This window comes from Astyanax mexicanus, chromosome 24 (assembly GCF_023375975.1).
Source record: "Astyanax mexicanus isolate ESR-SI-001 chromosome 24, AstMex3_surface, whole genome shotgun sequence".
NCBI lineage: Eukaryota > Metazoa > Chordata > Actinopteri > Characiformes > Acestrorhamphidae > Astyanax > Astyanax mexicanus.
The window spans coordinates 17,565,180-17,577,229 of record NC_064431.1 but is presented as its reverse complement, the minus strand read 5'-3'; the positions used below and the strand labels follow the sequence as shown (position 1 = coordinate 17,577,229).

At 38.2% G+C, this 12,050-nt stretch overlaps 1 protein-coding gene across 2 annotated transcripts in view; it reads left to right on the top strand.

Annotated features, from left to right (window-relative positions):
* The first annotated feature begins 144 nt into the window (after positions 1–144).
* Positions 145–12,050, top strand: part of kdm5ba (lysine (K)-specific demethylase 5Ba) — a 34,638-nt gene continuing 22,732 nt past the window's right edge. The window contains exons 1-6 of one of the 2 annotated variants that reach the window (XM_049471576.1): positions 145–415; positions 1,776–1,972; positions 4,608–4,685; positions 7,025–7,147; positions 7,280–7,450; positions 11,901–12,029. In XM_049471576.1, the coding sequence (XP_049327533.1) occupies positions 1,805–1,972; positions 4,608–4,685; positions 7,025–7,147; positions 7,280–7,450; positions 11,901–12,029 (669 nt within the window). In that variant the 5' untranslated portion in view covers positions 145–415; positions 1,776–1,804. Of the gene's footprint in view, positions 416–1,575; positions 1,973–4,607; positions 4,686–7,024; positions 7,148–7,279; positions 7,451–11,900; positions 12,030–12,050 lie in introns of those variants that run through there. The other variant, XM_022682657.2, reaches the window with a different exon arrangement.

The following is a 12,050-nucleotide window of genomic DNA, read 5'->3' as shown; positions in this document are numbered from 1 at the left end:
AAAGTGTAATATTTTTTCCAGAGCTGTATATAACAAATATTCGTTGCCATTTATGACGTCATTTTCGCGATACATCTATTTCTACGTATATTTCTACTAATATTTCTAATAATAATTATGTATTACATAATTCAATTCAATTAATTATTGAAAAACGTTATGGGTCAGTTTAAGTGGTCGGTTGTGTTTGTATTTGAGCTGCTGCGGTGGTTGTGGGGCTGGATCTGATAGGCGGCTCGGTATCAGGGTCCAGTCTGGGGCGCTGCGGTTGGGTGCCGCTGGTTGACGTGCGGTACGTGCTCGCGGATCCTGAGTGAATGGACTGATGCGGGTATGGCTGTCCCTCTGCCGCTCGGCCCGGCAATACAGCGCTGCTGAGCGCATTAACCTACCGAGGAGACCCGGCGAGTCCTCGGTAAGGCAGCTAAGCAAGCTATCGTACCTCCTCCTCCCGCAGCTGGATACTATATTTACTAGTTTTCTATTATTTTATTCTCAGTGCTTTTCTGTGCGCTGTTCCCCAATTCAGGTCATGTGACGATGCAAATACGTGCACTTAGTAGCTGGCTAACGCTAGCGCTGACTCTGCTGAAGAGACTTTTACAATAATAAAAGTTAAAATGCTACGAATAAATGCATTAATATTCATTTACATATTTGTTTTAAGATTGTGTGGGTGGACAAAACAAAAAAACAATCGATATTAACCTCACACGCGCATGTTATATAAACTGTAAAGGATTATATCAACTAAATACGTTGGTTTGGACAACACAGTTCCAGAAAGTGAAATTCCGCGCCAGGATTTTGCTCATTTCGCCTGGGTAAACGCTGTAGGTCGAAGCGACAGTACGGCCGCCCATGAAGTTGAAGCAAAATCCTGGCACGGATTTCCATCATGTGGAACTGGATCCTCCACCAACACAATCCACTTCCGTGGGCAACTTGAAAGAGTCCATTTAAAGAAGTAGTCCCGGTCATCATTTAGTTCTCAGCTGTGCTAACGTTAGATTACTCCGCGCAAGTCACTTCTCCACTTCTGTACTTCTTTAAATGGGTGTTTAAGTGTACAGTTGTGTTGTATACCGAACATACCAAGTAGCTTACTATATTGAGTATGAACAAATAATCTTAAAGCAGGCTGGATTTATTAGAATATAAATGTATACCTCTAATGACATACCTTTTATAATATAAATTTAAAAAAACTTGTAGCGGTTCTTGTATTTATCTGCTATTAGTTTTATGTGGTAGCCTCTAGTTTATTTTTCAGCTTTAATTTTACTGTTTGTTACTATGAAGATCAAAGGAAAGGTGACATTTTTTTCAATTTTGTACTAACAAAAATATTAAAACAATACAAAGTAAACAAACCAAAGATACATACATATTACATAGGGGCAGTTTAAACAGAAATAGTTCAACAGTGTATTCATCTGTTATTTTGGCTCTTCCTTATTTCTTGGTGTTCTGATACAATCGATGTTTTTATTCGAACCTTAAGACTTTTTAAAAACACTGAATGGCAGCTAATTATTACAATGTTTCTCCTATTTATTTTTTACATTTATTTCGTTTTTATTTCGATGAGAGTCAAGGAAATGGGTCTACTTTTTTAGGCGGACCAAGATTACACACTCAAACGCTCACATTCGGCTTGGTGTGTACGTTTCCTAAAGTGGCTGAGGATGTTAATAGTGGGAGTTCAGGTGTGATCAGTGAGTGTAATGTTGGAGATTCGGCTGTAACTCTTTATTTTCTTCCACTTTGAGCAGTTTAGCAGTTTCTACATGTCCTCATCTGGATGCAGTTCCCCAGAATGACCCAGCCTCGACCCAGCGAGTTTATTCCGCCGCCGGAGTGCCCTGTGTTTGAGCCCAGTTGGGAAGAATTCTCCGACCCGTTCGGCTTCATCAACAAGATCCGCTCCATCGCAGAGAACACCGGCATCTGTAAGATCCGCCCGCCGCCGGTAAGTGCAGCCTGGGGGTCGGCAAGATGCGGTATTAGAGCGGTGTAACCGAGCGCGGTTCTCGCGGACCGTCCCTCTCACTTCTGCCCGGAACACTTTGTAGAGACAGGTTTCCAACATGGCGGATTGCGGCTCTGGCTGAGATGGCCAGCAGTAACGGCGTGTGCTCGGCCGGGTGAGCTGTGGGAGTGAGGGAGTGCACACGGCTGTACACTCACTGTAATCTCACTCTTTTATAGATCAGACACGGTTAGCCCGAGTTTATTATACAGTTAGTTATATCAGACTGTGAGGATTATCAGCACGGGCTGTGTCGGGGGGCTGAGCGGAGCTGCTGTCGGTATAAATACACTGATTGTTATTGTCTACAGCGGAGCTCTCAGGGCCACTCCACCCAAACAACCAACCAGCAACCGGTATAATCAGCCCTTTCAGCCCTAAATCACACACTTACTCCACTCCCAACTCCGTGTTAACTAGTAAAACTCGTAAATATCAAATATCAGCTATAAAATGTGTATTTTGAAGCAATATTATCACATCTACAGACCTCAGAATTAACCCATACGAGTCCAGACTCTTAGATTTCTGAATAGTGTTAGGATAACTAACAGTTTCAGAATCAGTATCAGATACATAAACACATGTTCGTTTTTTATTATAATAAAGAGAGCACATGACTGTACACATTTCTAACTACAGCTCTAGAAAATAAAATAAGAGACCACTTAAAAATGATGAGTTTCTTTGATTTTACCAAATTGAAAACCTCTGAAATATAATCAAGAGGAAGTTGGATGATCACAAGCCATCAAACCAAACTGAACTGCTTGAATTTTTGCACCAGGGGTGGCATAAAGTTATCCAAAAGCAGTGTGTAAGACTGGTGGAGGAGACCATGCCAAGATGGATAGTAACTGTGATTCAAACCTAGGGTTATTCCACCAAATATTAATTTCTGAACTATTAAAACACATAAAAATATGAACTTGTTTTCTTTGCATTATTTGAGGCCTGAAAGCTCTGAATCTTTTTTGTTATTTCAGCCATTTCTCATTTTCTGCAAATAAATGCTCTAAATGACAATAATTTTTTTAGAATTTGGGAGAAATTTTGTTGATTGTTTATAGAATAAAACCACAATGTTCATTTTACTCAAACCTATACCTATAAATAGCAAATTCAGAGAAACTGATTCAGAAACTGAAGTGGTCTCTTTTTTTCCAAAGCTGTATTATCAACATATTTTGTTCTAGAAATCAGGTCAGAACTAGTTGTAATGTGCTTTGTTAAAGTGTTCATTTAAGCGTTTAAATGTCTGAAAGGTTGGAACAGACATGTAGAAGCAAGTAATAATAATACCCCTTTTAAAGGATCTACTTTTATCTCCAGCACCAACTCAGCAATCCTACAATCTGTATATAAATTAGGTCATATGTAACTTAGGGACTTTACATAGTTTTTAAATGGTCTGTGACAGATACAGTACCATGGGATATTTAGGGGAAATTATGGCTACATAGCCTTCAAGTAGTTCTGGGAAGTCATAGCTTACCATTAAGTTGCATAGAATTTCATGTTCTGTTATATTTATATTTAAATGTTACTAGTAAGAACTGCAGTTACAGTTAACCATAATATATAAAATCTATTTGGACCGGCACTTTTTACTATTAATAAAAAATGACTTCAGCTGTGATATTTAAATCCTATATTTACCTCAGCGGTGTTGTTCTGTTTATACATATCATAGAAGTGTTGTTTAAATCATATATTTACCTCAGCAGTGTTATTATAACACTGTAACACTGTTGCTAAAATCATCAAAAGTTATTTTATTCTTATCATAGCAGTGTTATTCTAATCATATATTTACCTCAGCAGTGGTATTACTTACTATAGCAGTGTAGTTTTGGTCATATTTACCTTAGCATTGTTATTCTAATCATATATTTACCTCAGTATTGTTGTTGTTATCATATATTTACCTCAGCAATGCTATTTCTTACCATACATTTTTCTCAGCAGGGTTAATAATTTCATTTGGAAGCCTATACTAATGACGAACTGACTTTTCAGAATTTTTTGTGTATTTCACAACTTTCTCTGCCTATTGTTATGTTGAAGGAACTTGCTTCACTTACATTTTACACAATTTTTTTTTTTAATCAGTGTCAATGACTTGCGTTTTGCTGTGTGGAATGTCTGAGCAAACTAAATCACCAAATGCTAAAATCAAAAGTTTGAAATAATAAACTCTTTACAAATAAGAAAAGAATGTATAGCATTTAGGTTTTCTTTTCCAAATAATTAAATAATTCTCTATTCTCATTTACGTTTTGATTATAGAGTAATGTATTTGTGTATCTGTGTCTTTGTATGTCTGATTAGGAGGAATTTATCTTATAAAGTTCCTGTTTAACGTACCAGAACATGACATTTAAGTGTTGTCTGTGGAAAATGTAGTTTGCAAAAAATGTTAACCTGACACTTGACAGTGAGAGTAAGAAAGTGATCACAGTGTGGAAAGAATAGCGTAACGCAACATAAGGCCAGATGTGTTTGGACTAATTCCAGGCTGTTTGGGACAAATGGCCGGTCATTAAGCTCACAGTGTCTCGGTTTGATCCTGCAGGGCTGGCAGCCACCATTTGCCTGTGATGTGGACAGACTGCACTTCACCCCTCGCATCCAGCGTCTGAACGAGCTGGAGGTATGTGGTTTTAACGCCTGCTGTTTATGAGCTGTTTGGTGTACTGCAGCTGTGTGGTCTCCAGTGAAGACTGCCAGTCACGGTTTAATCAATACTCTATAGGGAGCAGCAGGACGTCCATTTTTGTTGTGGACTTTTAGGCCTTGAGGTCAGTCTCATTACAAAGATGTCTGAAGAGAAAGGTCAAAGGTGACTGGTGCTGGGTGATCACATGACCTTGCTTCAAAGGAAATTGGTTGGTGACACATCCAGTATTCAAATATTCTTCCCGTCTGATCAAACGTAGCAGATTTGTTCATGCCAGTGATGCAACATATACAATTTTAGTTATACATTACATGTATCAAAGATTAATTTATTGACTGATATAGTTAATATGTAATAAAAGGAAATAAGAATGGCAATGATAAAATGATACATTGTGCAGCCCCTATTGACAGGCTGGAGCATATTTGGTGTTCTTAGTCTTTAGGTTTGCATTGAAGGCGAAATGTAGTTTAATACAGAAATATGGAAGCAACTTCTAGATATTAAGCATGTTTTTCGAGGAGGATATTCAGGGTAAGACTGGTAAATGTGTGTTGGATTTTTCAACAAATTAATTCTATAAATAGCTGAACTAGAACAAACGATTAGTGAGGATTAGAAAGGATTGAATGAATACATTAGGCTCATCTCAATAACTAATATATTCTTTTAAAACACTCATTTAAAAGTTTAGAAGTATATTAGTAATGCACTATATGAAAATTGGACACTTCAGCATTGATTAGTGTCAAGCAAACACTTGATTAGCTGAGCCATGTTTAAAGCTCTGTCTGCACAGCACTGTAAAAGCACTGTTTTGGTCCTTTAATGTTATTTATAACCATTACAACCTTTAATGAATTGATATATGAGAAAATATAGGAAATTCACACCATCCAGCAGCTCATAACTGTGACTGCCTATATGAGCAAACAATGACTCCCGTTTGTTACCGAGCGAGAAGCGGCTATACATTTCACACGTGCGACAGAATTAACAGCCTCAAACACACCAACAAGAGACAAACACGGGGCGACACAAGCAACTTTTCACTTGCCAGTGTGAGCACAGGGTTACACTACGTGTACTGATCTGTTTTACTATAAACACCAGTGTGATCAGAAGTTTATAGTTTATAATGTCTCAAAATCATGTTCTTATTTCAATTTATAGTTAAGACACTGGGGCTCTGAGTGGTACAGCAGGCTAAGCGCTGCACCTGTGATCAGGAGATCACTGGTTCAAATCCTGTTTATGTAGCTTGCCATCGCCTCCCGGGAACCCTGGGAGAGCACAATTGGCCTTGCTCTCTCTGGGTGAGTAGATGGCGCTCTCTCCCCACATCACTCCAGAGGGTGATGTCCGCAGCACAAGGCGTCTGTGAGCTGATGTATTGGAACCGAGTCCAAATGCTGGCTATTCAGCAATGCTTCATCAGCCGCAGTTTAAAAAGAGGCGGTAGCTGACTTCACCCTCCTGTTGACCGTGTAAATTGGGAAGAAAAAGGAAAAAAAAATAGAAATGAAATTATTCAAAAATAATAATTAACAGCCCTTATCGGGCTGCAACTAATGATTATTTTGGTAGTCGACTAATCTAGATTAGTCAACAGTTATTTCTGTCATGTCCTCCATATTTAAAAACAATAAAAACAGCTGAACATGAGATTTAAAAGGCATTTAAATGTATAGATGTTGTTTAAATGTGGAAAGTACTGATATTTAGTGAGTAAATATGTGATCTGTTGTGTTTGGGCACTTTTGGAGACGAGTGTAAACTGTGTGAGTGAGCCTTTATCCCCAGCACTTTGTGTAATGCTTTACTGTTACAAATTATTGTAATTTGTCGACAATGAAATTTGTAGTCAACAAATGTAATTAATCAACATTGTCGATTATATCGATTAATCGTTGCAGCCCTAATGGCTGATTTACTTAGTAGTGCCCTAAAACATTAATAGTCCATGACACTCACATCCTTTGTTTGTGGCCATTTGTACTGAGACTTTTGAGACTTTTGTGTCATTTCCCCACTCCCCCTTTTATAAAAAAAAAAAAAAAAAAAAAAAAAAAATCAGTTGTTAGCTTATGTAACCTGTGTCTGTCCTGTGAGTCTTATCTGTATGTATGGAGGCAGCATTATTGATGCATTGCTCCTTGTGCTAAATTTATGTTCTTATGTAAACAATGACTCAAAGAAAAACACAATGGACAATATAAAGCTCAGCAAAAAAATGACTAGGGTCATGGCCATGTGTAGGTTAATAACATGTTTTAAATAGATGTTAATGGTGTTTCTGCCACATTCCTCAGGCTCAGACCCGAGTCAGGCTCAACTTTCTGGACCAGATTGCCAAGTTCTGGGAGCTGCAGGGCTGCACGCTGAAAATCCCTCACGTGGAGCGCAAGTCTCTGGACCTCTACCAGCTCTACAAGGTACACTGTTCTGAAATCTCTCCCCCAAGTTTTGCTTTACGACCGGACCTTCACTCTTCATCTCGTCTACCCATCCTGATCTGATTTGTTTAAGTGAAACCGGCTCTCTCTTTGGCTCTCTGACCCCTGCAGGTGGTGTCGGAGGAGGGTGGCTTTGAACAGGTCTGTAAAGAGCGGAAATGGACCCAGATCTCAACGAGGCTGGGCTTTGCCCCAGGCAAGGCTGTAGGTTCTCATCTGCGGTCCCACTACGAGAGGGTGCTGTACCCGTACTACCTGTTCCAGATCGGGGTCAACCTTTTGGTAAGGCCGTTAGAGCCCAGCTTCCCCCTCTCTCTCTGTCTCTCTCTCGCTGTTTCTCTCTCTCGCTTTCGAGTTTCCTTCCCCTTTTCAGCCTCTCTCTGCGTCTCTCGCCCTCACTACTGAAGCCTGTAGGCACCTGTTCATGCAGTCGGTTTTCTTTTTTTCTGAAATTAGAAGGAGTATTAATAGGCAGTTTGCCCTGCCCCCTTGTTCCACTAACATCCCTCACTCTTTTAAAAGGGCTTTACATTAAAGCAGGATTATTACTTTGAGAATTTGAGAATAAAACAATTATCGATGTGTCTTGAAGCATTCTTATCTTGTATACAGGACATTTATTTTTCTTCGTTGCATCATACTTGCTACTTTTAAAGTAAAAGTCCATTATAGATCCTGTTATTTTATAGGATATTTGATGCAGTTTCAATTTACTTAAAAAAGTATAGTTATTTCAATTAACAAAATGATTAATACATAAATCTATGATTAATGTTGATTGGGTAATGTTTAAGCAAGCTTCAGCCACGATATAAAAAACAGCTACAAGAAAAGCAGAAACAAGAAGGTCATTATAATGTTATGGCTGACCTGTGTAAGGTCTATATATTTATTGTTGTGGCTGATTTGTTTGATTTGTGTATGAATAAAGTATTATGCAGTGTGTATATAATAGTGTTACACATTTTAATATGCTTCTTAATGATTTATATACACAAGAGGCTTACCTGATATTTTTTGCATCCTGTCATCATCTAGGAAAAACAAATTGGTTCTTGTTTTTTTGTAAATTAGTTTTCCCAATCCCTAATATTTGGCAACTAAAGGCTAAGTGAGGTCAGGTTGGATACAGGTCACAAACTTTGTCTCCAAACATATGGCATTCTGTCAGTCAGAGAACACAAAGTGAACCAGGTTCACTACTCCACAGTCCAGCATTGGGGCATAGTGATCTTAGACTGCGTTCACATTACAAGCCCAATTGCTCAAATACGATTTTTAGCTCAGAACGTATCTTGACTGTTCACATTCACAAATGTAAGTGAGCTGTATCTGTGTGTAATGTGAACGAATCTGTTCCTGAAACATTGCCTCACATGCGCACATTGATACGTGTTTAAACGTCACCCACTTCACCAACAACAAAAAAACATCATATTTGAGAGACGACTCGTAGCTTTATAAAGGAAATGGATGAGTTAGCAGCTCATATGTGGAGCGTCTTTTGCTGGAGTGGAGAGTAAACAGCTAGTCTGAAGTTCATGCTCAGGTCGAGGAGGAGAAAAAAGGTCAGGTGGTTTGCTTTCTTGCAGCTATAGCTGCACCAAGAGAAAAAAAGCATAAAAGGAAAAAAAAAAAAAAAGCATGAATTCCGATTTGACCATTCACATTCATGTTGCACGTCCATGGCTCGGATACATATCCGATTTAGGACCACATATGAAAGTGACTCAAATCTGATTTGAAAAAAAATAAGTTTGGCATGTTCACACAACCGTTCAAAAAAATCAGATCTAAGCCACATTGGGGAAAAAATAAGATCTGAGCCTCACTGGGCAAAAAAAATCTGATTTGAGTGAATTCAGCCTGGTGATGTGAACGTAGCATTAGTGAGCTCTAGATCTAATGATATATCTACTAGAGACAGATTATATTGGTCTAATTTTGTTTATTTTACTACAATCTATAATACACAGGGTGCATTATTAATGTCATGGGACCCTTGTCTAAATTAACTAAATTCTTCCAATTTTATCCAATATTTTATCCAATATTGTGCAACCCTGTTCAGAACCCAATGTCAAGGGACTTGTCAGTCTAGTTTGCACTTGGTGTATGAGGCATGGTGACCTTAGGCTACTGGTTTCACAAGTTTTGGAGATTACTCAAACTGTGTTGCTGCAGTTGATCAATGTATTTTGAGTAGATTTTGTCGAATTGTTGTCAAATTTGCTCATATTTCTGGACATATAATCAGCAAACATCTAAACAAATTTGCTTAGTTGTTTTTGTGTTTGTACTATAATTGAGACGGTGTTAGTGGATGTATTTTTTTCCTGTGTGTTAGGGAATTAAATATGTATGTAGCGGTTTACTGGTTCCAGTTGGCAGCTCTTTCTGTTTTTTTGCCAAATGTGCCACCTGCACTCGGAGCATCAGAGCAGAGAGGCTGGCCTAGTTTATTTTCAGCACTGGTATTATTCTTCACCCACTTCCAGTATCAACAGATGATACTGTGTGTAGTAGCTGATGTCTGGGGCGCACTGTGGTGTATATGAGATAATAAATTGCTGGTTGTGAAGTAGGTTTTAGAGGCTGTTCTGTATGTACTCTACTCGGACTGTGTATTTACCTTTATCACGTTATTGTTGGTTATTGTTTGTTTTTGTTGTACAGACGCGTCATCTTTTTCCTCTTCCTCTTGGTGTTGTCGGTGCTCGGGTGGCGGTGAGGGTTTGGTGGTTGGAGATCTTTCAGTAACAAATGTTGCTCAGTTCTAAAGCACCCTCCCCCACCCCTCTCATGCATACTCTCTCTCTCTCTCTCTCTCTCTCTCTCTCTCTCTCTCTCTCAGTCTCTATCTTTCTCTCTCTTGCTCTCTCTCTCAGTTCATTCCAGGGTGCTTTATTGCCATGACAAATTTGTGTTGCCAAAGCCTGAGTTATACAGTTTTAACAAAAAAGTGAAAGAATAATAAATGGTCTCAGATCAATTTCTAGGAAAGAAAAGAACAAAATAAATTTGACATTTTAGAAAGATGCAAAAAAAATAATAATACTCAATAAATGAAAGTAATGAGACAAATTAAGCAAGTATTTTTGTTTGTGAGTGTGTCTCTATTTCTCTCTCTCTCTTTAGCACTCTCTCTCTAGCTGTCTTTTTCTCTCTCTCTCTCTCTCTCTCTCTCTCTCTCTCTCTCTCTCTCGCTCTGTCTTTCTCTATCGCTCTCTCTAGCTCTGTCTGTAGCTCAGTTTTTCTCTCTTTCAAGCTCTCTATATCTGTCTCTCTCTATAGCTGTCTCTCTCTCTATAGCTCTCCCTAGCTCTGTCTCTAGCTCAGTCTTTCTCTCTTTTTTAAAGCTCTCTATCTCTCTCTCTTTCTCTGTCTCTCTCTCTAGCTGTCTCTCTATCTCTATCGTTCTGCCTAGCTCTGTCTCTAGCTCAGTCTTTCTTTTTTTTTTTTTTTTTTTTAAAGCTCTCTGTCTCTCTCTCTAGCTGTCTCTCTAGCTGTCTCTCTATCTCTATCGCTCTCCCTAGCTGTCTTTCTCTCTTTCAAGCTATTATCTCTCTCTCTCTTTCTCTCTCTCTCTCTTTCTCTCTCTCTAGCTCTTTTTCTCTCTAGCTTTCTCTCTAGCTCTCTCTCTCTCTAGCTCTTTTTCTCTCTAGCTCTCTCTCTTTCTCTTTAGCTCTCTCTCTAGCTCGCTAGCTCTCTCTCTTACCCTCTAGCGCTTTTTCTCTCTAGCTCTTTCTCTTTAGCTCTCTCTCTATCTCTATATCTCTCTCTCTCCAGCTCTCTCTCCATCTTTCTCTCTTCAGCTCTCTATCTCTCTATCTCTCTCTCTGCCCCCAGAAGTGGTTATTTGTTTACTGAGCCTCGTGGGCTTGAGTCACAGCACCCTTAATAGTGAATGCTCAATGTTGTTTTTTTGTTGTTTTAAACAGATGTTTGTTTCTGATTATCTAAATAATGTTAAACAGTTTTTTTTTATTGTAAAAAGAAAATATATCAATAAATAGAAATGTAGGAATGAAAATTCAGCAGTCACCCCCTGCTGTACGATCCTCTTTTTTCTGCTCTGATCATATGCGTGCATGCACAATTAAACAGCACTATGTATGGTCTTTTTTATTGTTATTTGCATAGTAAACACAAGGACTTGTGTACATAAGAATAGTTAAGAGAAAAGAATAAAAAGGTAGATTTTTTTTTTTAAACTCATGTCTCTTTATTAAATAAACACATAATCTATAAATATGACCAAAATTATTTAAGCACAGTCCTTTGTTCAAACGAGGCAAAATGTAATCAATACATATAGGGCACAACATAACATTTAGACATTAAAAATAGTTTCAAATTTATGAAGGTCAGTTGACTAATCCAGAGTCCATATTGTATTTATAAGTTATAAGTCAAAATAGGTTGCCAGATACTATAAAATATAAAATACTATGAATACCACTACAGCCTGCGAAAGTTTTCTACTCTTTGGTTTTTCTACAACCAAAAATTATTATTATTATTATTATTATTATTATTATTATTATTATTATTATTTTTTTTTGTCATTAAAAATGTAGTGTTTCAGTTTAAATATTTCAAATTTGTTTTCTTTCTTTCTTTCTTTCTTTTTTTTCTATTGGAAAAATAAATTTGGGAGAGGGGGGGTGGTGATTAGTTTTTTCCTTTCTCTGTTTTGTTTACTTATTTAATTTTTTGTTTTTGTTTGCAGACCTCACAGAAGCCCACGCTCACCAACGACACCAAAGATAAGGAGTATAAATCTCATGATTTACCCCAGCGCCAGTCAGTTCAGCCGGCCGAGACCACCACCATCGCCCGCAGAGCAAAGCGCACCGAGGTAAAGCCTCCGCACGGACGA